At 41.9% G+C, this 26,766-nt stretch overlaps 3 protein-coding genes across 20 annotated transcripts in view; 2 read left to right on the top strand and 1 right to left on the bottom strand.

The window, feature by feature from the left end:
• tanc2b (tetratricopeptide repeat, ankyrin repeat and coiled-coil containing 2b) overlaps positions 1-11,145 on the top strand; it is a 169,125-nt gene extending 157,980 nt beyond the window's left edge. For 11 of the 18 annotated variants that reach the window (XM_065949866.1, XM_065949869.1, XM_065949872.1 and 8 more), the window contains 7 exons: positions 410-585; positions 1,339-1,471; positions 2,345-2,374; positions 4,107-4,198; positions 5,484-5,633; positions 5,754-5,854; positions 6,135-11,145. In XM_065949866.1, the coding sequence (XP_065805938.1) occupies positions 410-585; positions 1,339-1,471; positions 2,345-2,374; positions 4,107-4,198; positions 5,484-5,633; positions 5,754-5,854; positions 6,135-8,232 (2,780 nt within the window). In that variant the 3' untranslated portion in view covers positions 8,233-11,145. The remainder of the gene's footprint in view (positions 1-409; positions 586-1,338; positions 1,472-2,344; positions 2,375-4,106; positions 4,199-5,483; positions 5,634-5,753; positions 5,855-6,134) is intronic. The other 7 variants (XM_020630813.3, XM_065949870.1, XM_065949882.1 and 4 more) reach the window with 3 other exon arrangements.
• A 50-nt stretch (positions 11,146-11,195) lies between these two features.
• On the bottom strand, positions 11,196-16,416 carry g6pc3 (glucose-6-phosphatase catalytic subunit 3). Its single transcript, XM_020630819.3, has 6 exons — positions 16,066-16,416; positions 14,841-14,947; positions 14,650-14,740; positions 14,286-14,404; positions 13,323-13,464; positions 11,196-13,217 (listed from the first exon to the last, which is right to left on the bottom strand). The coding sequence occupies exons 1-6, from the start codon at positions 16,281-16,283 to the stop codon at positions 12,878-12,880; spliced, it is 1,017 nt and encodes a 338-aa protein (XP_020486475.1). The 5' UTR covers positions 16,284-16,416; the 3' UTR covers positions 11,196-12,877.
• Positions 16,417-18,366: 1,950 nt separating this feature from the next.
• lsm12b (LSM12 homolog b) lies at positions 18,367-26,713 on the top strand. Its single transcript, XM_020630771.3, has 5 exons — positions 18,367-18,525; positions 20,894-21,027; positions 22,183-22,292; positions 23,979-24,105; positions 26,090-26,713. The coding sequence occupies exons 1-5, from the start codon at positions 18,399-18,401 to the stop codon at positions 26,180-26,182; spliced, it is 591 nt and encodes a 196-aa protein (XP_020486427.1). The 5' UTR covers positions 18,367-18,398; the 3' UTR covers positions 26,183-26,713.
• Positions 26,714-26,766: the final 53 nt, after the last annotated feature.

Below are 26,766 nucleotides of genomic sequence, written 5' to 3' on the forward strand. Positions count from 1 at the left end.
TTTGGGAGTGGGTGCAGACAGAAAGTTCGACCTGACAGACGTGCAGGAGAGTCAGATTAGATGTGTCCGTGAAGCCAAAGAGAATAAACTTCCTTTGTTTATTTATAGAAAATGATTGTATAAATGTCTAAGGTAAGAAAGCACGAACAGTTGTTGTTGTGCTTGAGAAATTTTACTTTTTCATCCAAAAGTTATTCACACAAAAACAAACAAGAACCTCACTGATAAAAATTAGCGTAATTATAACTTGTTTGCATAATTACAGCCAAATTAAATCAGCAACACATTTAAAGCCATCAAAACAGATTAAGCAGTTAAATTAAAAAAAAAAAAAAAAAAAGGGGGATGCAGATGGAGCATACTTTGCGTCATGAAAGTTATCTCTTCATTGCACTTTATTTTTTCTCAGGAGCCTCGCTGTCTCTGATGGATAAGGAGGGTCTGACCGCTCTGAGCTGGGCCTGTCTGAAAGGTCACTTACCTGTTGTCCGCTGCCTGGTGGAGAGCGGTGCGGCCACCGACCACGCGGACAAGAACGGACGCACGCCGCTCGACCTGGCTGCCTTCTACGGTGACTCTGAAGTGGTAAGTTTCCACTATATATATATGTATGTATAATTAAAACAAAGACAACACAAAAAGGACAAGGGGCCGAGTATCATACCCTGAGGTCTCCCTTCACCCAGCAATGTGCCCAAACAGGAGCTTTTGTGTATTTTAACCTTATTCGGATGTATGACCTTCGCTGTAGAGATGGATTCGCTTCTCATATTCGTCTGCTGAAGGGGTAAAAGTTTACCTGTGCTCAACTGTCACCTGATTCTTAGACGGATAGCTACAAACACGATTTTGTGAAACTGTAACTAGCTGGGAAGCCAATTTTGGTCCAGTACTGTACTGACAAGAGTGTGATGTGGAAACATGAACCCAGCAGAGCAAAAACTCTAAATGGAGGTTGCACTTCAGGCACTTAAGAGGGAATTGAGCAAGGGCACCTTGTTCTCTTGTTATCCCGGTCGGATTTTGTTACTCGCTGATCTCGAAGAAAAATGTCAACTGCCTGCCTTCTGGATCTCTCTCACTCACTCTTCTTGTGAAAGTACGTCTAAGGTTCACTCTTTTTTCCCCTTTCTTTTTTTATTAGCATTTTCAAAGCTAAACAAACAAAAATAGGGCAGTAACCCATACAAAATTATTAATACAACAACAACGCAGGTAAAAAGTAACCAGATGAGATATACAAGACAATAAGTATAAAAAAAAATCAAACTTGAGGCAGACGTGTCAAAGATTGCTCTTTAAAAAAGCTGTTCTCAACACATCTCTCCGTCTCCTCAGGTCCAGTTCTTGGTCGACCACGGGGCCATGATAGAGCACGTAGATTACAGCGGGATGCGTCCTCTCGACCGGGCGGTGGGCTGCAGAAACACGTCGGTGGTGGTCGCCCTGCTCAAGAAAGGAGCCAAGATAGGTAAGAGCAGTACGAGAGAGTAAAAGAGCTGAGAGGATCTCTTCTCGTGCAGCATCTTTGTCCGATGTCGCGGCGTGATTAAAGATGATTTGCCTGCTGTGGAATGAGATACAAAAATGAGATTTGTATTCTGGTTGAAAAAAAAAAGGTCATGCATTGGAGTTCAAGCATGAGCTGCATGAATGAAAGGAGAATCCAAAGATGGAACATGCACTTTGGTTTAAGTACACACCCCCTGCTGGTCATTTAAGAGCACTGTAGCATTGTACTGCACTGAGCCATGGATTCAGGTTTGTGTCTCCATGTAGCTTAAACTACTACCTGCTACTGTATGTCGTCCGCCCCCTCCACGGCTGCATCGTGCTGCTTCTCCTCAGCTATTTATGGCTCCGATGTGTGTTTCTTTTTTATTGTACTACTGTTGCTGCTGTGTTGTTTTGCTCTCTCTCTCTCTCTATCTCTCTCTCTCTCTCTCTCTGTCATGTTCTGTCAGCGCCTGTTCGTCTTTCTCCCTTCAATCATACGCTCTTTCTCTGTTCCTCTGCGGTTGTTGCTCAGAGACAGGTTGTGATTAGCGCTTGCACTGTTTCTTTTGGGTACCTGTTTTCTGTTTTTTCTTCTTAATTTGCTCAGGCACTTATCTCCGCTTCTCACTGCTGCTTTTTTTGTGTTCCTTTTTCTCACTTCTCCTCCTCCTCTGACCACCGATGCCATCACCTCTCCTCCTCTTTCACCTCTTTCTCGCTGTTTTCTCTGGCAACTCTGCCCCCTCCCCCCCTCCCACTTACACTCCTTTCCCTGCTCATAACCTCCTCCTCCTCCTTTTCCCTCCCCTCCTCACCAAATATCCCCCGCCTCTCTCTCCGGCACCAGGATGTCAGACGCTGCCCAGTCGGCCCCGAGGTAAAGCCAAGGCTGTCGACTTCTCACCCCACCAGGCATTTTGACAGCTCTATCTCCTCTCTCTGTGTTGTCTGTGTCGTCCTAAGTGTCGGCAGGCCAGCTTAGCTACCCAAAAAAAAAAAAAACCTTCTCGAACTGACAAAACAAATAACACGCAGAAGGTATTAGCACTGACAGTGATGCAGTCGGGATTTCCCTAGAGGTAGATGCTAACGTTCAAGTGGTTAATGACAGCATGCCCAGCCTCCGGCCTGTGACGTCGTATCGAGTTGTTTACTTTCCATCCCACAGATGCATGATGGGAGCCCTCAGTAACACTTTCTTGCGTGGTCGTGATTTAGCAGGAAAAAAAAAATGCATGTATTTGTAATTCCTCTGTTCCACCGCCACCACAGACTGAGGCGATAATCCTCTGCGCTGTGCATCGTTCATCTTCCAGACGTTTCCTCACTGTCAGCTAGGCCAGTCAGCGGCATTCCTACACCCACCTCCACCTCCACCACTACCACCAGCTCAGAGGACAGCTAGCGCCTGCAGAGCTCCGTTATCTCCCTCCTGCTTGCCTTCTTTTTTTGTTAATTGTACCTGCTCCCGTGTCTCCTTGTGCAAGATCCCCCTCCTGTTCATCTCTGTGGTGTGTGTACATGTGTCAAGGACTGCTGTTGCGCAGATACAGAAAAAGACCCGACAGATTCAGCCGAGGGATTCTGTTTCATTTTTTTAAGCTATGTGCAGGGATGGAGTGTCTTTTTCTTCTTTTAAACTCCTTTTAGCTTATAAAGAGTTTTTTTTTTCCTGCTTCTACTCCGTTTTCAATCTACCCCTGTGAGGTGACTCTCTTATGCAGTCAAACACAATAGGTTCAAAGCGAGACTAGTTGCAATGCACTGCAATCAAATAGTTGAATTAAGAGCAAAAACTGTCTGCACTGCATTCGAAAATGTTTCATTGCAAGTGAAATAATTGTGCGATTAAAACTGCATTTTTGCATTTTGCCACTGAAACCTTTGTGTCTTTGTTGATGAGCCTCGGTCGCTGACATCTTGGCAACCTTTTTGACCTTAAAAGTTAAAATGTTGGATTTACAATAATTTTTTTTTTTTTGCAAATTTCAATACGATTGCAGAGTGCAAACCTTTGTTCTTTAACATATCTCGTTTCAATGCATCATAAAGAAACAAAAGCCAACCTTCTCCCCTGAATCAGTCATCAGAACTATAAAGAAAAAAAACTGTACAGCTGCACTTCTTGACGAGACAGAAAAAGAAAGACATGTCAGGGTTTCTTTTTGTTTATTCTTTGCACCCCACATATACTCTGGGGTTTTCCTGGGCCAAAACAAACACTCACTTTCTTGACAATTTGAAATCAAACTGTGCGTTTTATTCTGCACCCAAATGAACAAAGACTCCCAGGAGGATTAAACAAAAAGCTTGTAATTAATGTCAAATCGTATTTGACCCCGGCCTGATGTCCCGCAGCGAGGTCACAATGTTCTCGAGGTGTCAGAGCAGATTTCTGTCATCTTCTCTCTGCAGTGGATTGCCTGTCTTTTCTCCTCCATCCCCCATTATGACTGTTGTCCTCATCCCTGTTATTAATGTTGTGTGTAGTGAGACTCCCAGTCGCTCCTTCCTTCCTTCCTCCTCGTCTTCTTATTACTGTGTGTCTTTCTCACTGTGTGTTTTTTTTTTTTCTTCTTCTTTCATCTGCTCCTTCCTGTGTTACACAGGTCCAGCCACATGGGCCATGGCCACCTCCAAACCCGACATCATGATCATCTTACTCAGCAAACTCATTGAGGAGGGGGACAGCTTCTACAAGGTCAGAGAACGGGAACAGGAGAAGTCTGACACTCATAGTGTCATAGATTGTAGTAAATCTGAATCTGTAAGAAGAAAGGCCTTTAAATGTCAAATATAAAAGATATACTGATGTGTGAAATACAAGTCACTTTAGATAAATCAGATTCAATCTTCAGGGGGAAAAATATTAAAATACATCATTTTTTTAAAGGGGGTATGTTGATTTAGATTGTGTTAACTATCAAAACAGTTCCAGGGACTTTTTGAAGAGGAACTATCCATTAGCAATTTCTCTAAGAACTACCTTGGGGGACATTTTTCTGTTAAGAGACTTTTTTGGGGCCTTTTTTCTGTTTGCTTTCGCACCTCCATGGTACTCGGGGAGAACCTACTCTGAAGCAGGAGCTAAAAAGGTTCCTCTAAACGAGTTCTAGGAACTAAAAAAGGGGCAGGGTCTAAAAGTTCCTAGAACTATAAAAAAAAAAAAAAAAGTTGCAAAGATGCCTAATTAATTTACATGTGGGGTAAAAAAAAAAAACAGAAAGAAGAAGACGAACAGATTGCTGTAGAATTCCATATATCAACATGTTTCATTCAAAAACAGAAAACTATGGACGGACTTGTCTTTGTTAGTGACTGACATTTACAAAAGACAACAGAGCTGAACGTGAAAACATTTAATCACAAACACAGAGACGACCCTTAACCTCAAGCTGGCTCGTAGATCCTGTATGTCATCGCCAGGTCGTAAAAAGTGGAGATCAGTAAATGTCCTCAATTGTAGGAAGACTCATCAAGTTCTTTTTTAATCATACTGAGGACATGGAAAAAAAAACTGTCGATTCTGTATAGAGGAGAATGCTGCTGTGAGGTGTGATGGTGTGTTTTCAGAAGGTGTAGCATGATTTTTCTTCTCGCTGTAACAACAGGGCAGAGTCCAAAACGTATTTCCCTACAGTGACATTCAAAGAATATCTTATCTTTTAGGATCTTTTCTTATATTATCTTATATTATCTTAATCAGTGCAAGACATAAGTGATGGGGAAAAAACTATTTTTGGAAGTTTTTGTGTTTTAACATCTATAAAGTGTTTCCTTAAACATCATGGATATAAGTTTGTCATAGCACCGAATTGAAAACAAGACTGACCCCCCTGAAAATGAGTTCTGATACTCAGAACAAATAAAACACATGTGAAGTGGGATGAGTGTATCCGTGTGTCCAGCTCTACTCATATTGTGAGTAGCTTTCTGTTTTTGTTGAAGAGGAGTGAGGATAACGTGATGTCTTTGTGCTTGTTCAGCAGAAGGGGAAGGTGAAGGAGGCAGCGCAGCGTTATCAGTATGCCCTCAAAAAGTTTCCACGCGAAGGCTTCAGTGAGGATCTCAAGACGTTCAGGGAGCTCAAGGTGTCACTTTTCCTCAACCTGTCCCGATGCCGGAGGAAAATGAACGTAAGTCGGAGGAAGTCGCAAAATGTCACAGTTTAAAGAATTTACTGAATTGTTTTAGATTCACTTTTTGAAACTGTAAATCACAACATGTTCCTGATCTTCTCCTGGTGTGTTGTGCAGGACTTTGGGATGGCTGAGGAATTTGCTACAAAGGCACTAGAACTGAAACCAAAATCCTACGAGGCATATTATGCCAGGGCTCGCGCCAAGCGTAGCAGCAGGTACGGTGAAAAAACTTTCTGTACAATTAAAGTCTTGTATTGTATTGTATGTATTTTATTTACACACAAAAATCTATTTTAGAAACAAAGAATATGATTGTATGTGAATGTGGGGGGGAGGGGGGTGCCTAAAACCCCACTGAAGGCTTGCAGAGCGACATTCTAAAGTTTTTGTAATTGATAATTATATTTAAAAAATGTTATGTACATTTGTCCCTTAAACCAGTTTTGGACAAACATGATGTTTCCCATCTTATTGACTTGGTTCTCCTGTTTCCAGACAATTTCCTGAAGCCTTAGAGGACCTGAATGAAGCCATGAAGCAGTGCCCCAACAACCGAGAGATCCTGCGGCTGCTGCAGCGGGTGGAGGAGGAGTGTCACCAGCTGAACCAGGAGGAGCAGCAGCAGCAGCAGGACCTGGAGCTGGAGCCTCCCCCCTCCCCTCCTCCTACGCCTCCCCCTGAAGACGAGGAGTCCCTGTCCTTGTCCCTGTCCATGCCTCTCCCCCCTCCCCCGGAGCCCCGACTGGAGGACATGGAGCCCGTCCAGGACCTTTTCGAGGATGAGGACTACCTGGAGCAGGAGCTGGAGGCCATGTCTGTGGGTCTGCCTCCGCCCGAGGGTCACGCCAATCCTTCCAGCCTTCCCATCATCCAGAGCCCCCCGCTGTCCCCCACGCACCCCGACCAGATCTACTTAGCAGGAGGTTCTCCAATGGGACAGCCCTACGAGTATCACCCCACCTCCTCCTCCATGTCCTCCCCGACACGAGGGTCGTACCAGCCGACGTCCCCCTCCCTGTCCCCGACGCACCAGAACTCCCACTACCGCCACAGCCCGCCTCACACCTCCCCCGTGCACCAGCAGTCCTACGGCTACAGCTCGCCTCCGCTGGGCTCCGGGGGTCAGGGGATGGATCACCAGAGCCCGCCGCCTTCACCTTTACGCCGGGCCGCCCAGTACAGAGCCAGTCCGCCACTGGAGAGCGTCTGTCTGTACAGGTCCCAGTCGGGCTCTCCCGTCCGCTACCAGACCGAGCAGCACCCGGGTCGACCCAAGTCCCCACTCTCCAAGATGAGCAGCCAGCGCTCGTTCCAGCTCAGCTCGCAGCCCTCCCTGTCCTCGCAGCACCACCAAGCCCAGGGCCTCCGTCTGCAGCCATCGATAGCCCAGATCGTCCGCACAAACCAGCCCAGTAACGTGATGGGGAACAGCATGTACGGGGGCCAGATGGGACACTCGATGGGCGGTCGTTACCAAGGGGGGTCGGTGGACGTGGAGAGCCGTTTGGTGTACCAGCCTTCCCTGGACGGACGGTCCATGCCCCAGGTCCAGGCGAGCCTCAGCTCTGGGGCCCTCTGTCAGCACGGCGGCCGAGGAGGGGTTATGGAGTCGAGCCTGTTGAAGGACGAGCTACCCCAGCGCCCCTCCTCTGCCTACCGCGCCAGCAGCGGGGGCCCGGGGGGCATCCGTTACAGCCAGACCCCTCAGATCAGCCGAAGCCAGTCGGCCGCCTACTACCCGGTGTCTGAACACGTGCTAGAACGCGCCAACGCCATGCCTCCCTGCCAGCTGGGCTCTCCCGAGATGCCCCATATGGTACGGCGTCCCGTCAGTGCCAACACCACGGAGATGAAGCAGCACGTGCCCACCCCCCGCCCCCTCATCCACTCTCAGAGCGTCGGCCTGCGATTCTCCCCCTCCAGCAACAACATCTCCACCGGATCCACCACAAATTTGGCGCCGGGCTTCAGGCCGCCCTCGTCCATCCAGCAGATGGAGATCCCCCTGCAGGCCACGTATGAGCACTCCTGTGACGACATGTCCCCCATCTCGCCCTCCCAGGGCGGCGGGGGGCTGTATCAGGGCGAGACTACCCGCTCTAGAAACACGCCCTTTATGGGCATCATAGACAAGACAGCACGGGCTCAGCAGTACCTGCACCAGCCCTCCCGGTCCAGACCCATGACGTCCATGGACTCCGCCATCAGTCCCACCTCCCCCGGCCAGCTGGTCCACCAAGGCTCCACCTACAGCCCCCCCGCCTCGCTGGGCAACATCGCCTACTACAACAAGACAAACAACGCCCAAAACGGACACCTGTTGGAAGAGGACTACTACATCCAGACTCAGCCCCCGTCGCTGGGCAAGCTGGCCAACGGTCGTGGCGGTGGCGGCGGCGGCGGCGGCGGAGGGGACATCCTGGAGCGGGTCAGCCAGGTGCCCACCTACCCGGACGTGAAAGTGGCGAGGACTCTGCCCGTGGCGCAGGCCTACCAGGACAACATGTACCGCCAGCTCTCGCGGGACTCCCGGACCCAAGGCCCCACCTCCCCCATCAAACCAAAGAGACCATTTGTGGAGTCGAATGTGTGATTGCCGGTCTGTGATTGGTCTGCTGGAGATGGATGTTGTTACGAGTGGGGAAAAAAAAGGAAAAAAATATTTAGCTCAACCGGTGTGAATGTGACGCGGACGAACTCATCGCAAAGAACTCACGAGAGACGGATCCAGCGAGAGAGAGAGAGAGAGAGAGAGAGAGAGAGAGAAACCACACAGCCGGCTCACACGCTTTAGGTGTTCTATGAAAACATAAATAAAGATTATTTCATTATCATATTCTGCACACACGGCGGAGAACAGGAGGGTCCGAAGTTCTAAGAATCAAAGACCAGTGCACTTCCGAAAATGTTGCGAGGCACAACGTTCCCCCACACAGGTGGAGCGCGACGAGGTGAGACTGTGACAGTGAAAGTAGGAATCATCAGACTCTACTTGTGGACTCTGTATCCATCCTCTGTTCTTTCAAAGTGTGCTCTTAACCAAGGTTGCTTGTAGGCTCTATTCTATGTAATACAATACTATATGTTCAATACTGTACATGGCTCAGAAAATACAAACGGCTCAACAACTCAGTACTTAGAGAAAATGACAATATTTATAATTAAGTTATATATTGTACATAGAAATGAAACAAGACATAGTTTGCGTTTTGAATTGTATTCTGTTAACCCCGCCTTTGTGTCACGCGGACGTGGAGACGGGATCAGGGTGAGGAATGAGGGACATCGACCAACTTTGAATGATAGAATTACCTCTGTTATGTCAGAATAAATCCCGTTTTGTTCGTCTTTAATGCAAAAAAAAACAAAAAACCTAATGCTTTCAATGCTGCAATAGATCCTAAATGTTTTGGTTACACACTGCATTGAGTTTTCATTTTATTTCCTGATTCATCTCATTTTTTGATTTTTGTTGAAAGTCAAAGTACAGCAAATCACGACCGCTATCATTTCCCACACTACCACGGTGACGTCTTCAAATCTTCCGTTCTGTCCTCCAACGATTACTTTAAAAACTACAAGCATTCAGTCAGACAGTTGTTTAAAGAGGAGGAGAGCAGCTCATCCTCACACTGGAGAGGTGAAAACAAGATAATCTTTGAATTTAAAGCCTGAAAAATGACAAATATAATTTCCCATGATTCTTTGTCTCTTCATCAATCAATCCAAATTAAATAAGCACAGATAGAAAATGAACCTTTACCCAGGCGATCAAAATGTGACCTTCTGGGTATAATCTAGTTATGAGATGGTATTGAAATACTTGTGTAAGAGAAGAGAATCTATTGCACACAGTACCTGCATCTGTTTTTACATCGCATAGGTTTAAAAACCATTTTAAAAACGAGCCTCTTCATGAGGATTCGACGACATGTGTGCTTCTTTTTGTCCTAACTTTACTGTTTCACAGATCTCGTTCTGTTTAACCACGTTAAAAGCTGCTAACTCAAATCGTTTCAGGCGAATTAGAGACAAATAACCGTCTGTTATCGATCAACTGTCAGTACTTACTTATTCATCTGGTCATATGAGAAGTCAAAGTATCTGTGGCTTCCTACGAGGACCGAATGTCCTCATTATAATGATGTAATGAGTCCTCACGCTGGTCCAATGAGAACAAATCCTGTGGTAGGTGATTTGATCAGGTGTCATATGAGACTCAAAGTTCGCCTTTGTCCCTCCTCCGTCCTCAGAGAGAGAGAGAGAGAGAGAGAGAGAGAGAGAGAGAGTCGAGCGATCAGAGACGGGTTAACATGGGTAATGCTCAGCGATGAAAAGCAAGCAAATGCATACACCACCACTGTTACACACATCCCCCCCCCCCCACCCTCCCCTTTTTCCTCTCCTGCATTATTTTGTGTCCTTTCTTTTTTTACCCACAATGCTTTGTTTTCTCTCCACCACTTCTGCACTAAAAATGCCTGTTAAGTTCTCAACTAAGGGTGCACTTTATGTAATTTTTGACTTACTTTTGTTGTGACGATTGTTGAAGTCGGTGGGTGTGTGATCAGTCGGACTATCATGAGACATTTCTTGTTGTATGATTTTACAAAGCAGTGATGAATGACGCTATGAAGAGCAACCGATACATTTTTAAACCGGTGAAGATGTATAGACTTTCTAGCACAAGTTGTACATACTGACTCAGACACTCCTCTCAGTCCAGCTCGGGTTCAATACGTCATATTTAAATATTCTGCATCGTAAAAAAAAAAAAAAAAAGATATCCCTATAGATGTACTTTAACTCTAAATGAACCGGTCTAAGTCACTGGTGTTGCGCACATGTTCAAATAAAGTCAAATCTACTGCAAAAAAAAAAAGAAATGGAAACTGCGGTTTCAAACTCCATATTTGGAGTTTGGTGACAGAGAAAGTGGAATAATACGAATATTCAAGTTATTTGTATATGTGAGGAAAGTTATGGACCATTTGTCTGTAACATTTTATTTAGATTTCTCTCTTCATGAATACCTAAAGAGGGTTTGTTCCTCCTGCTCCCAGAGAGATGCCCCGATATCTTTACAGAAATGAAGGTATAAAAGTGTATCATACTTAATTTAAACAAGAGGGTGTATGGTTTTAAAGCTGTGTGTGTATATTAGTTTGCTGTAAATAGTCTGATGCATGTTCTCTTCTTTCCATGGAGCTCCAGCAGAAACATGTATAGCAGTGTTCTGGCTCTGTGGTGTGTGAAGAAAAAGCGATCGGGACACTGCTGGCCCTGAACGATATCCCCCTCCTCATTTCCCCCCCACCCCCCCCCACCCCTCTCACAAAACCTCACCAGGCAAAAAAGCGAGCGGTTTTTCCTTTTTTGATTTGATTTTAAACGTGTTTGCTTGCTGAGCAGAGTTCTCTTGTCTGTAAATGTGAGCTTTGAGATCGCTGTGATAAAAAGTTTAATTAAAAACAATAAAAAAGAATGTGTTTTTATCTCATGATAACTGATTGTAATCTGTACAGTCAAACATATGTATTGGAAAAAAAGAACATATTTATAAATGGTTACAACTGAAACACGCCCCGCATGTCCGTCATTTATTTTCAAGATTATGTTTTTTAACATTTCATAGATTTTAATCCACAAAACATGAAACACCTTCAGCACAATATGATGCAATCCCAATACAGCTCAGAAGAAAAAAGCAACATTTGTGAATTTTTAATGTTTTAATTGGAGGTTTTGTTCATTGTTTTTTTTTTTTTTTTTAATTGTGAAGAGTTAAAGTCATTTCCATCAAAGTTCATCTGTTGGCCTTCTTAACCCGAGTCTTGACACCAGTCTGTCCACAAGGTGGGGCTGTTTTCTGGGTCAAGATTTGAAATTATACAGAACATAAATAGACGCTTATGTTCAGGTTTTGTTTTGTTTTTAAACATAAAATCGACCAACGTTTCAAACGCCTCAAATCGTGTTTACAGGGGTGACAAAAAAAAAAAGTAAAACAAAGTCATGAAGTATGGATGCTGAAATTGTGGCCTCAAGTGACATCGCTTGAGTCAGGTTAGTTTTGAATGGTTGCTATTACTAACAGCTTCCCTTCTCTTTTTGAGGCTAGCAGCTCAGAGCTACATTCACCTCTACGAGCACATGAGGTCGTCAGACTGTGACCCTGTTCGCTAACACGTTTTAAGACTGTACAGATTGAAAGTATCAAAAAGTATTTAAGCTGTCTGGAGAACTGGTGGCCTAGTGGTAAGTGTGCATGCCCCATGTATGGAGGCCATAGTCCTCCAGGCGGGCGGCCCAGGTTCAAATCCATGTCATTCCCCACTCTCTCTCTCTATCCACCAATAATGACTCTATCCACTGCCCTGTCTCTAAATAAAGGCATAAAAAGCTTAATAATAAAAAAAATGTAAGTAGCTGAGCTTTCAAAAACATCAGATCTTAAATCATTTCTTAACCCAAAGCTGCCGCAAGCGAAAGAGGGCGAGCACTGTCTAAACTGCACAAATACATTTTACAGTACCCGAACGTATTTGCACCTTTAAACCAAAAGAACCTAATCCATATTTGGGGCTTAGGACTCTACTTAGACATCTACTAAACAAACAGTTGAGGTTTTATTGCGTCGTAGGAAATGTAGGCCCAAGATCTCGACGAACACATGAAGCAACACAATGATTCATTACGTTTGAAGCTGACGGTCACGAGTACGACAGCGTTACAGGAATGCAACGCTGAACGAGTCCACTTGACCTTCTTATGTCAAGTAGACAAAAACAAAGACAGGCCCGTAAACATTTAACTGTGAAAGAAAAACAAGTTCTGATCACTATTAACCTCTCTTACATCCTCACACAGTGACGTAGGTCTTTTTTTTGTAATCACTGAAAATTGTACAAATGATCCAAGACAAGGAAAAATATTTACTACACAATCTCGCTCAGGCAACATTTGAAAGCACATGTATCATAAAACTTTAAAACCTCCAGAAAACTCAACGTCATAAAGTCACAAAAATACTGCAGTGTTTAGAACGCCTTAACTTCTATAGTGTATATATTTACTGCACATATGCAGCAGTCAAACATCTGATACAGTCCGCACAGTGAAGGCTCATGAACTCTTATAGAAAAATAAAACACAACATGAAGACACGCTCAGAACACTGTTGCTAAATGTGGAGTGTTAACACAGACGCTGAGGAATGGGCCGTTGTCCTTCTCGTCCTAGTCTTTCTTTCTGTGAGTGAGAAGGTAAACGACGCCCGGCACGAGCACCATGACAACCTGAGGCACAATGACAAATTTGACAAAGAACAAGCCGTAGAAGAGGCCCTGCGGCTGGACGGGGAGCGGGAGGCGATGGACGTGGTACAGACCCATGGAAGAAACGGCAAGCGATAAAGCCCGCGGAGCCCAGGGCAGAGGAAACCCGCCGGGCCTCCAGTACTGAGCCATCCCCAAACCCAGAAGAGCCCCACAGTCTCGTGTCAGAGAGGAGAAGGGCGCTGTGTCCAGACGGATCCACTTGGCATGGCTGCACCATTTCTTCGCCAAAGCAATAGACCTGAGGAACGGACAGAGAACGCCCCCCCAAAAAAAACATTTAAAATAGACTTTTCAGGCCTTCTTAAGCAGATATACATACTCATGTATAGAAATATTCTCTTACCAGGAGAGGTTGATCCCCAGGTGCTGCAGTCCAGCATGCAGCATCACAGTGCAGAGCAGCAGACCGGTGCTTAAGCTGAAGAAGAACAGCAGGGGGCGCCCTTCTGGGACTCTGCGGCCAAGAATGATTCCAAGAATGAAACCTGGGGGGGGGGAGAAAAATCGGTTTCAATTTTCTTCTCAAAATATCCTGCAGGTTCCTGATTAACCTTAAAAAAAGATGAACTTCCCCATATGAGGCGTAATAAATGTTCATCTTTACCTGCTGAAGGTTTTTTTTTACATTCTGTTTATTCTGTTTGCAACAAGCTAGACGGCTCTGTCATAATAAAGCTACATTTAAAGGTATTTGTAGATATTATTTTTAAAAAGCTGATACTGTTTATACATTTTTGATTTCTTTTATTTTCAAGCTATGTAGCCTACGTGTAAAGATAAAGTCCACTTTGATTGAGTGTGTGTGTGAAGATGTGTTGCTGCACCTGCATTGTTTATCACTTTTCTTAACTATTACATATTTATTGTTTTAGTAATTCACTTTCATGGAATTTAATGATTATTTAAGTGACATGTTTTACCGACGAATGAATGAATTATGTTATTTTTTTGCTACTGCATCAGAGCTCTGTGAAGTCCCACTGGGACAATAAAGTTCATCTTAATCTTAATTAAATAACCAAAGGACACATAAAGCATCAAAAAAATGAACGCAGATTAATCACACTCTGAAGTCATACGTCGCTGATCACTCGACTTTCCGCAGCAGTTTTGTAAAAAATGATAAAATCACGCCACGTTTTTTTTGGATCCACCTGAAAAACATGACCACTGTGATCTATTTATATGTACATGTTCTGCCCATGTTCTTACCTGCCACATCAAAAACTTGATGTATACTGAGACAGGGTTTACACACAGTGACGATACTGAATGTTTCAGCTTGTGCTCGAAGCTGTTCTCAGACCTGTAATGGAGCCCGCGACGACCTGATGAGGGAAATGAGCGAGGATGAAGATCCTGGAGAGTCCAACTGCCACCAGCATCAGCACATAGAGCAGGTAAGGAACAGCTGAGACCACCACACTGTAGGCACAAAGACAGAGACAGAGAGAGAGAGATTAGGTATACTTGCTTTGGTCTTTTCTATTCTCTGTATCTCTACATTTCCAAATGCAAAAGCAGCATTTTTTTGTTTATCCAAACAAAAAAACCAAAAGAATAAACCAACAAAAAAAAAACCAAAGACATCGTCCGCCCCCAAACAAAATAAAAACACTCATGACCACACAAAAACCTTACATGCTGTTTATTACTTTACATGACAGTACCTGTGAGTACGGGAATAAAGGAACGACCCCAGCGAGGACACCACGACCCACCAGACTGCTGCCGTCACCATGGCGTGACCCGACGGACTTCCTGAGACACAGGCGCCTTCTTTAGAGCTCTGACTCTGCAGTGAGTTAATGTGTTTCTGTCTATGAGTGATGCGTGTTGTTTTTCTGTGAAGAATTCTCACCTGGGCCGGTCTCACAGGTGGAGGAAAACTGCTGAACTTGAGGTGGCTTGTTGACATAAAGACCTGATTCGCCTATCCACCAGAACGGCCTTTCTCCAAACAGCATCCTGGGAAAATTTAGAGTCACAGCACATACGGTAAAATACAACAATGTTCATTTCTGTCACCTGCTGTACCAGAGCGTGTAACATCATTACTAAGGCTCTGTTTGTCACATCACTTGCATTTTATTCTCTACAACTATCCATCAAAAATCCCAATAAAAAAAATCTCTTACTGCTATTGTTAGATATCTAAAATTCACAACCAATAATTCCACACTTTTACATTATTTTACCAAATGTAATAGTGCCTCTCTCTCTCTCTCTCTCTCTCTCTCTCTCTCTCTCTCTCTCTCCTGTTCAACACATGTTGAGTTCTGCTCGAGGTGACTTTGCTAAATGTTGCAGAGTGCTGTGCTTATGGTAGATTCATGAAGGGTCTGTAAATAATATCTAAGAGTACTCTGCTTTTAAAGTGTCTTGAGATGACATATGTTATAGATGGCACTATAAAAAGAAAACATTTTTTATTGATTGATTGAGGACATCATTTTCACTTTCCTAACTTCTTAGTTTTTGCTCATCAATCAGCGACCTTGTGTCCATTAAGTCCCAGTTTCTGAAGGTTTATAGGATTGGATATATCTCTCTATAGGCCTGTTATTAAAACTTCCAGCAGCTACTGATTGTTTTAAACACTGATACACATTTAAGGAACAGCTGTATTGTGATGTATGCACAGATAATTTGATGGATATTATCTAATAAACATGTTAATTCATTGGGGTTCCAGAAAGCATCTGTACCAATATATATATTTGTGATATGATGATGTGATAAATAAATAGTTCATAATTTTCTTGAACACTATTTTGACTTTCATTTAAGGTTGCGTTAAATAAAAATGACAAAAGCCCCTCGTAAAAACGACTTTGTGCTGAAAGTACAAAGGTTCCGCTGTCGAATGTTTCCACACGGACATGACTTCTCGTGCTACCCGAAAGCTGCGACGTCAACAGAATGAAATAAAATGTAAACTTCAAGGTTGAGTTTTTCAAATGAAAAAAATAACTCGAGTCCTTGTATCACCCTGACGTTTATGTATTTAATAACAACAGCTAATGAGAGATAACAGAAAAATAAAATACTTTAAAAAAAATAATAATATATTATTTTTTTCTTACCATTTAAACACCAAGTTGAGCCACTCTGTTATAGCTGCTACCCAGATCACTGACACTCCAGCTCGTCTGCTGATGAAATATGTGAAGGGAAAGAGGAGCAGAAACGCTGCTTTTGGGTCTCCTAGATGTGTCACAAGTAACCACAAATCTGTTTGACTTATCGTCCTTTGCTGGAGACTTTCAGCCATCCAGATGCCTTGAGCGTGAATAACCTCCATCGCTGCGTCCTCTCCTAACCACTCACTGTAAAATAATAAAACTCCTAACCCATGTAAAATTAACTGGAGAGGGGAAAAAAATAATTCAAAATGCACTGCTGATTATTTTGTACTTCAAACAGGAAGTGCTGCATCTGAGTGAACAGTGACGTCACGCGTCCAGTAGGTGGGTGGAGAACGTTCGACTACAAGGTTGTTGGCATGGAGACAAAAAACTACAACGTTCTACTTCTTCTTCCGTTGATTAAATTACTTTAATATTATTATTATTATTATTATTATTTTAATATTATAATATAATATTTTTACATTTTACATTAATATTAACATTTAACATTAATATTATAATATTATATATTTAATATTATTTTTACAATCATGATTATGAAATGTGAAGTGAGATTTAATAGCTGGCAAATAAAATTAATCGAATTAGAATTAGTGACCATAACTTGACGTGATTTCTTTTTATACAAACTTTATTAATTAACCAAAAAAATACTTAACTAAAAAAAAAAAGACCTTCTTGTATGTTCAATTTAACCATCGTTATGGCAACTGAATGAAAATTATATTGTTATAATCCTTTACATTGCCTTCAAAACCTCAAACCCCATAAAAATGTCTACCTTTTGTCCTTTTAATCTTGTATAATGTTGAAATTCTACCTGAAATATTTTAGTGTACATACATTGCAAAAACAAGTGACACATGATTCTTCTTTAAATCCACAGAAGTCACAAAAATATTCCATATCAATTTGAAATCTTTCATGGGGGTTTTCTGGGTAAATTTGAAGCAAAATTGGAAGGAAACCTCTTTAACTTCATAAACTTTACATCATTTATCACCAACCAACCAGACTATAATTTTAAATAATTTCTTCATAAAGATTAACTGGTAAGAATTAATTCATTTTGAACTGTCTCTTTATTGACATATTTAGGACATATAACAAATATTTATACAAAATCTTGTAGAGGATAATAATACAACAGCAAAATACAAATTACACAGGAACAAGCTAAGTCATGTATTTGTTATTTTTTATTTATTAGCTATTTGTTATTTGTTATTTATTTATTTATTCGTCAAGCTAAGTCAGTTATTCTATACCTGTCACCTGCAAATTAATTGTATATTGTATACTATATCGTATTATTTAATTGTATTTCTTATTTGAATATTTGGCTTTAGTATTTGTTTATTTGTATATTTTATGATATTAGGCATCTACAGGCTTGCTCCAACAATATTTCATTGTACTTGTACAGTGACAATAAACATATCTTATCTTATCAAAGAATGTTAAGACTAAGGGGGATTGTAAATAAAATACATAAAATATATGTTTTTTTTCCCAAGACAAAGACAATTACAACACAAGACTCACAAACTATAAATCTATGTAAAACTATATAAACAGGGGCAGGGTTGTACCAACCAACCAGACTGTAATGTTAAATAATTTCTTCATAAAGAGTAACTGGTAAGAAATAATATTTTTTTACTGTCTCTTCTTTGACATATTTAGAACAACAAATATTTATACAAACTCTTGTAGAGGATAATAATACAACAGCAAAATACAAATTACACAGGAACAAGCTAAGTCAAACAAAGTTAAGACTCGGGGGGGATTGTAAATAAAATACATTTTAAAAAATGTAGACTCACAAACTATACATCTATGTACAACTATATACATAGTGGCATCAAAAAAAAAAACTAAAAAAAAAAAAAAAAAAAAGCATTTTTGTACCAACCAACCAGACTATAATGTTAAACAATTTCTTCATAAAAATTAACTGGTGAGAAATAATTAATTTTTAACTGTCTCTTTGTTGACATAGAACAAGCTAAGTCAAACAAAGTTAAGACGAGGGGGGATTGTACATAAAATACATAAAATATATTTTTACAATTACAACACAAGACTCACAAACTACACATCTATGTAAAACTATATACACAGGGGGCACAAAAAAAAAAAGCATTGTTGTAGCCTGAATGACCACAACGCGCGACGTACATCGACACGCCCAAGGCTTCGTCTTCTCCACGTCATCGCGTCGTTTTACGTAAGGCAGGCGCTCCGGTTTCCTGGCGGAGAAGATGGCGGCTCCTGGACCGGGGGAGTATTTCAGCGTCGGGAGCCATGTCTCTTGCCTCACCTGCTTGGGCCAACGTCTACAAGGAGAAGTGGTCGCGTTTGACTACCAGTCCAAGATGTTAACCCTGAGTATCCTTTGTTTTTGTTTCGAGCTGTGGGGGCCCTTTTTATTTGGCTGGCCTTGCCCCGGCTGCACGGGCCTGTAAGGGTAACCGAGAATATGTCAAATAGTGATCCGCGCAGGCGTAATTGGTGGGGGAGCTTTGCTTACACATCTTTGTCCGTTTTTAAATGTTTTCTCCTGCTCGATTGCCTCCCAGTCACCTCGTATCTGGTAAAAAACCGCGATGGTGTTGCCGGGTAATTCCGCATTATCTGCTAGGAGGCTGCATGTGTTTTGAATCCACTCATTGTATTGCCAGCCCCTCAACATGGATCACTATCTGGCAGCGGATCCTGGTTAAGGCATCATGGCTGTGTGCTCTCAACAGGCACAAACGGCGGCGGGGGGGGCGGCGGGTTGCTACTTTAGCAGGCTATCTGACACTCGGCTCATCTCTCTCACCGGCTCTCCGCAGATTTTCCACGCACATGTTTCGGTGATGCTAACGGGTTATATTTAAAAACCGATTAATGAATGGATACCGAGCCTCTCCCCCCCCCCTCACCCACCCCCCTCCTCCTCTTCTTTCCCACCGCTACATGCTCGGCTAACATGCTAACTTTCGGTCAACCCCACACCGCCGCTGTTACGCCGAGAATTGCATCCCTGCCGAAAAATGCACCCTCTTCTTCTTCTTCGTCTTCCTGTGGACAATTTTTTTTTTTTAAAAGGCAAACACAATTTATACTCTACCGATTATCAAGTCCATCCTTAAATAATTAAAAATACAACACTGCCGGATTCTCCATTAACACTTAAAAAAAATATTTTACCGGTGTTTGCCGGTTATATTTACGCAGGCTAATTCAAAAGCGTCTTCCACCGAGTCTACAGAACAATAAGGGCACTTTTACTAAGTATTCACTTCAAAATACTGTTTTTTAATCATCACAGATAAATACGAGATACAACCGTTTTAAAACACTTCCGCGAGGTTTTTTTTTTTAAAGGGATGCATTTCTCGGCGTAACACCGCCGCTTGCTAGCTCAATTAACGGTATCAGCATTCCCAAGCTTATTAACTAGGATTTTTTTTTTTTTAAATACTATGTCACACCCAATTCTGTTCACGTTGTAATTCTTGAGTGATTAAAAGGTGAATTATGCCGCAATCCTGTTTAATTTCAGCCGGGATTGAGTTTCGTTTTTACGTTAGCCGGCTGGGGTAACATGTCGACACCCATTCATGGCTGGACCGTGCGAGTGTGTGCAGAAATGAATATTAATAAGGTGTAGTGCTGGATAACCCCACGCTTTATTTTGACTTGTTCTTGTAAATGCATTCAACGTCAAATCTGCAGAGCTGTGCAGTAAAGCAGAATGAATGAAGTTCACACAATGAGGAGGGTTTCTGACAGATGGGCCTCTCCTCTGGTTTGCACCATCCAGTATAACGAGTAAAAACCGTCAAGTCGAGCCTTCAGCCTGCCACACAATGCTTTCGTTTTGCAGGGTGAACAAGTAGTCTCGGCTCTGAATCATAGGAAGAGTGAATAATATGCAACTTCCATTTGAGCTCACTTATGGCATAGGTCAAACTCTTAAGGTCATATTGCGGCGCTGTCAGTGGTCAAAGCCTGTCCCAGCTTTGAAATCAAAAGGCAAGAAATCTTCCATCACATGCATAACTTAAGCCATTAACTAATGTGTATATCTATTTTATATCAATATATAGACATATTTATTCATTAAATTGGTGTAAAGTGGGTTAAAAAAAGCTGTTGTGCACCTGATTAACTGTGTTTGTTTTACTATTAGGGCAGGTGGGCTCAATGCCTCAAGGCCCCACGCTGTCAGGGTTTCTGAAAACCACACATTTACAGACATAAGTTGTGTTTTTTTTTTGTTTTTTTAAGCTCCGAATATTCATCCTGAGAAAATAATATATGACCTTGTGTGACTGCAAACCAATGTGTTAAAGATTAAGATTCCACGGTGGGATTTGTTGTATAAATTGAGCACGTAACAAAATCAGTCGTGTTACATTTAATTGCAACGCGCGCGTGCTGTATTTGATTTATTGATGAAGTCGTTCAAAATTACAGTTTCCACATGTTCTACTGCTCTAGAAGCTGCACATCATTTTACAACATTTCTACCAAGTCTTCATTCATTCATCCATGATTACTATAGATGGCAGCACTGCGTTCATGGCTGCATCCTGTAACTGGCACCACCCTTCACTGTCAGTGTAATTCAGCCAGTGTTCTCTGGATCATAAGCTCCTCTGTTTAGTGCCTCTGATGGCGTCCAGGTTCATGTGGGGTCACAGTTCAACAAGTTGGTGTTGTTTTCTCCCAAAGTTTTTGCACCTTGACTCGAGTCCTTTCCCAGAATGTGCTTCCTCCAGCGGTAAGCCAAACCTCAGCGACGTCATCCTGATCAACTTAGCCTATGTTTCTGATGTGGACATAATTAATGACCGCACTGAGACTCCACCCCCACTAGCATCACTGAATGTTAGCAAGGTAAGTCCGTCCACTTTGTCTTCGTCCTTTCCCATGTTTTCCCACATGTAGGCCTCGATTAACTATTAACTTGTGTTGATTTAGTTTCCTTCTGTTATTACCAGTGACTGATCTACCTGATAGTAAATACAAGATGAAGTCACGTGAGAATACCTGACTTTCTGAGTTGACAGGTCTCAGTACATAAATAAAGAAACCAGCCACACTAGAGTCTGCTACAGTGAGGCTGTGAAGAAGTGCACGTGTTGTACTGTATGTCTATCAAGTGTGGACAAATTAAAATTGTGTGTTTGGGAGTATTTAAAAAATCATCCAGGCCTTTCTTTTAGCCTGTGTTGACATCGACTCAGTCTGTAATTAAAGGCTTTCGGGGGTGCAGCCCCTGACTTTGGACACATAAGAAAATAAAAGGTTCAATCTATTATGTCTTAAAACAGTCTATCTGCTCTCAAGTTACATCTGGAGAATTACTAGTGACCCCCTCAGAGCATCTTTTATACTGTAAGAGCTGCATTCCCCTCTACACCAGGGGTACAATGATCACAACACTCATAGTTTGGATCGGAACATGGATTCAAGTCCCAGATTGGACCATTTTATCGGATATGCAAAATAGAATAAAATAAATGAATGTTGGGGTACCGAGGCTGACCCTTGGATCCGCCCCTAAGACTTGAATCATAAATATTTCTAACGCAAAAATGTGTCATTGGAAAGCAAATTTGCTCCAAGTACCTTCTTTTTTTGTATATATAGAGCTGTGACAGTGTTATTTATCTTTGCACGAGCTGCACCTGCAGCGTGTGTGAGACAAAAAAGAAAACAGGTAGCATGCCTTTAGGGGCTGTATCTTCATGTTTTCTATCAAACATGGTGCTCTATGATAAAGATGTGTTTAAGATTACAGCTGTAGACTACAGTAGTCTAATCTTTGTGCTGGCATTTACGTATGCAAATAACATTTAGAGACGTCACTTTCTATGGCAAAACATAGTGAGTGAGATTTGTTGAGCCGTTGACTAAAACACACAGGACCCAATGCTGAAACTGTCCAAACCTCTTCTATTTAAAAATAAGCTGTTTAGAATTCAAGCCTCTCCAAACAAATGACGCTTGATAAAGAATGCCTTTTGTTCTCTCCGTCTCTTTTTACAGCTTGCCAATCGAGCAAGGACAGAAAAGGAAGACAAGCTGTCCCAAGCCTATGCAATCAGTGCCGGGGTTTCTGTGGAGGGCCAACAGCTATTCCAGACTATTCACAAAACGTAAGAACTGTATACTAATGTACGGTGAAGCAGGGCTGAGGACGTCGTGTCTGGACGCCCTGCTTGGTGATAAACTTTGAGGATCTAAAGAACCAGATCCTATCGGTCAGGAAATGTTTCGCACTGGGTAGATGATAAAGAAGATGCTGATAGTTATTAACGCCATCTGTTATTGGCGTCCTTAGCCAATCCAAAAACATCAGAAGATTAAATTTTCAGGAGACCAGATCCAAAAGAACCCGAGAGAAGTCCGTGTTCAAAGTATTTTCTATAATTTATATAAAAGGCAGACAAACACCAACGGCAACAGTGTGACGCTCCAATAGTGAACAAGTAGCTGCAGTTAGAACGAGCACACACGTCTTATTCCTGCAGTGATAATTATGCGTCATGACATTTGAAGCTGGTAAAGAGTCCTGCAGCTAAAGAGCAAGACTCTACTTCATTAGACTGAAACTAATGTTGAACTTTGGCTCGCTCTCGGTGGCTGGGAACCTCCAGGGCTCGTCATGTTAGCCCAGGGCAAAAAATAAGAAATGCAGAAGAGAACTTGTAGACAAAACAGCAATTCAGTCAAAACATGGGACTGATCCAAGAATTTTAAAAAAAGCCAGGATGGAAGAGAGGAAAGAGAAAATGCTTTTTCAAATTCTCGACATGTTTGACATATTTGACATCAACAGCCGTGCTACTTTTGATGCCGATGTTCCTCCTCTGATAGTTGTTTTTTTGCTTAGAATCCTAAAGACAACCCGTCAGTCCAGACATTTCTACTCTTTCTGGATTCATGTTTTTACAAGGCATCAAATAATGACTGTTTTTTGGGTGCAGGGTGCAATAAGTATCGACACGTCCATGGAAGAAAGCTAACTATAAACTCAGCTGTGTGTATCTCTGTTGAGAAAACTTAAAAATAGTAGCTGACTAGACTGACTCCAGATTTTTTTCCAATTTCCCCAAAGACAAAAAAAAAACGTTAAAACAAAGCTGACATCAAGAAAATGATTCCCACAAATCTCCACTCACTGTCAGAAGATGTTTAATGCGGTGAGGAAAAACGTCCTTTAAGAGGCGGAACCAGACTGATGAACGTTCATCTGCTGTGACACGTTCGATGCTCTCACACTCAAGTCACTGATATCTGTTCAGACTTTGTTTTAGCACAGATTCTTTCCTTTATAGCACACCTGTATGTGTATGTGTGTGAGTATCTCTCCTTTTGTTGGACAGATGCAGCGTCGGTTTATGGTGATAACATTATTATAAAAGAGATTTGGGATGATCCTCTTCTTTCTATTTGCACATATTTTGTTTAATCTTTAAAAATTCTGAGTCATGTGACATTTAGTGTTCATCTTTTCCACCGTGACTCATTTGATGTCTTTTGTGAGTTTCACTTTGATGCACTTCCACCCCACATGACGAACATGCTCAAAGCTCAACTCAGCAGTTCAGCCATTTTCCTCTGTGCAACAAGTTGTTTCATGTTTGATAAAGAAATGGTCATATATGATTGGATGCTGTGTTTGGGTTTCTGCTCAACATAATCAGGTCAGGGAAGTTTGTTTCCGTGTTTATGAAAAGCAGAGAGAACATGAAAAGAAGAGCAGATTCATCGTTCAATGTCACAAACATCAACCTCTTTTCAGCTGAAGATAAAAACCTTGTTCTTTTTTTTGTTTGCAGCATCAAAGACTGTAAATGGCAGGAGAAGAACATTATTGTGATGGACGACGTCGTAATCTCGCCGCCTTACCAGGTTGAAAACTGCAAAGGCAAAGAGGGAAGCGCTTTAAGTCATGTACGCAAAATAGTAAGTATGATTTTTTTATATCTAAATAATACACTCACAACTAAATACATCCATCATACATACACATCTGTACACATCTCTGTGGCTGAAACAAAAAAATACACCACAGTTTCTGCCCAAGTTGATATCACAAACTGATTTTCCTGAGACTAAAAGTTCAATATCAGATGTGACGCTGACCAGCAGCAGTCTCACATCTGGGAACGAGTAAATAAAAACACACAATGAAACGATCATCATCATATCTTTGACTCTCCTGTCCATTTACTCATCAAAACAAGGACTCGTGTTTTTTAGATCCATATGGCTGAATAATTAAATTCACATCAGAAGTTTGTACATCATTTGAGGTACAAAATAAATAACTGCAAAAGATGTGTTGACAAAGTCTATGACGAGCTTGTAATGGAGTCACATGGGTGTTTCCTCTTGTGTTGTGTTAGCGTTTATTCTCCTTGATCTCATGTTTTAGAGCACGTGTAATAATAATGGGACATTTCTAGTTTGGAATGGAGTCTTAACTGTCCATTTAAAGTCTGTTCTAACTAATACAGACTTAAATCAGCAACTTTGTTCAGCACATATCCAACATGTTTACTCACAGCATCTTAAGCACAGGCTTTAGGGTGCATGCATTGTTTGGATTGGAGACAAATACAATCGTTTCCTCCAAAAGATGGCTGAGGCTAATCACAGATCAGATTTCTGTGTCTGGACTTCTTCAACCTATCCTTGTGTTTGGAGTCGGGCGTGTTTATCTCTAACTAAGTTAGCTTGTTATTCAGTTTCCAAAGTATAAATAAGTGAAATGGAGATTTACAAAAACTCTGAAAGAAAGACATTTACAACATATCAATACAGTCAAACAAACTCAGCAGAGGAGGCTGGTTAATAATGTCATTTTGTTTGTGCAGCTTACAAATTCATTCAAACATCTTTTTTAAAAAGCTTTCGGATCGATCACCTCTGATGAGCTCCGTGTAGTCGAGAAATCTAAACTCTGATTGGCTCCCACGACACACGGCGTCAAGCAGATTTGTGGCTCAAGTTGAAATGTTTGATATCTAAGTAGAAGTGCAGCTGACGATTCATAATATATCTGTTCAGAGAGATCAACAAATCACCGTTAGATCACAGCTGAGGGGAGCTGGGATGTAATTAGGATGGATAACGTTCTGCCTCGATTCTGCTCCTTTATACACCAAAGCCTGCTGATACACAGTCAATACAGCTCAGACTACAAATACTACTACCAGAGCACTTCCCATGCTGACAGTCCACACCCCTGACCCCCTTGTACAGATCTCCATTTCTCTGTAGAATCTGTAAAGATAAGTGTAGACCAGGCTGCATTTTGGTAACATCTGAAGAAGAGCAAACATTTGAACTCCACCGATACTCGACCAGTCTCTGCCTGAATGTCATGAAGGTTTCACACCCCTCTCCTCAAGTCCAACTTTGAAAACTTTGTCGAGGGAGGAGGTGACACCATCTTCAAGGTGCTTGAGATGGAGCAAAGTTTCAATTTAAGACCTCCAATGTAGTCTTTGTGTAGAAAGATGAGAAGAGGTCAAAAAGCCCCTCTTAACATATTAGACGGACTCATTTCTGCTTGTGGCCTTCATCAGGGTCCTCCATCAAGGCCACGACCTTAAAAGCGTCGACCTCATATGTAAATAAAGTTGATGGTCATACTACGAGTGTTGCTGCAGCTCAGTATTTGCTGATTTATATAAATAGCCGTGTTAGTATCTATATCGTTACCTCCATTTAATTTTTCCGATTATTGAATTGAGGGACTGTGATTTAGAAAACTTTAAAGCCTGCTTCATTTCTCACACAAGGTTCAAAAAGGATAAGTGATCTATGATTTAAAGCACCAACATTTAGTGTGTAGCCTCAGTCGTGGTTTCCAATGTGTGTTTCCAGGTTGACTTCTGTCCACGTTGTTGATCGAGCGTGTTTTTGTTTTCTCTCTCGGCAGGTTGAGAAACATTTTAGAGACGTGGAAAGTCAGAAGTCCATGCAACGTTCACAAGCACAGCAAACACAGAAGGACTCCACTTTATCTTCTTGAGTTGGCAGTGCGGGTCGGCCGGGGGAAGTCGACGCGGGTGGTTTTGTTCCCACTGCCAGACTAAGTCGGCATTCCTTGTCCTCAGTCCGAGACCACAAGGAGGAGCGCTGAGGGCCCTGGATCCAGAAGATCAAAATACCATTAAATGAAAAAGACAAAAAAGAAAGAGGAAAGATTAAATCTTAAATTAGACTTTATAAAGAATAATTTAAACCTGAACCATAAAGCAACCATAGTTTCCTTAACTAACTTGTCTCATTCTGCCCCCACTCCTCCTCCCGCCCCTCTCATCCCAACCTCTCCCTGAAACGTTTTCTTTTTCCACCCTCCTTCCTTTGCCTTCAGTTCCATTTCAAAAAGAGAAAACTAGAGCAGTCAGAAAGGCTTGTTAGCTTTATTTTCTGTCATTGTTTCCTTTTTTGCTGTATCCATGTTCTACTGTCTGTATTTTCTGTATTTTAAAACAAAATGTGACTTGAAATGCCACACTTTAAAGGACATTTTCTAAAATAAAAGTAACAAAAATTCTGACTGTAATTTTCAGCCACTTTGTCGACGTCTCATGAACAGTTTTACACCCACGA

Source organism: Labrus bergylta, chromosome 21, assembly GCF_963930695.1.
Source record: "Labrus bergylta chromosome 21, fLabBer1.1, whole genome shotgun sequence".
NCBI classification, from domain to species: Eukaryota; Metazoa; Chordata; class Actinopteri; order Labriformes; family Labridae; genus Labrus; species Labrus bergylta.

Coding starts and splice junctions, on each gene's coding strand:
- g6pc3 (XM_020630819.3), bottom strand. CDS start 16,283: ATGGAGGTTATTCACGCTCAAGGCATCTGGATGGCTGAAAGTCTCCAG. Junction 14,741..14,840: donor CACCTGTGAGACCGGCCCAG/GTGAGAATTCTT, acceptor CCTGTGTCTCAG/GAAGTCCGTCGGGTCACGCC. Junction 13,465..14,285: donor CGTCGCGGGCTCCATTACAG/GTCTGAGAACAG, acceptor CCCCCCCCCCAG/GTTTCATTCTTGGAATCATT.
- lsm12b (XM_020630771.3), top strand. CDS start 18,399: ATGGCGGCTCCTGGACCGGGGGAGTATTTCAGCGTCGGGAGCCATGTC. Junction 21,028..22,182: donor CATCACTGAATGTTAGCAAG/GTAAGTCCGTCC, acceptor CTCTTTTTACAG/CTTGCCAATCGAGCAAGGAC. Junction 24,106..26,089: donor TAAGTCATGTACGCAAAATA/GTAAGTATGATT, acceptor CTCTCTCGGCAG/GTTGAGAAACATTTTAGAGA.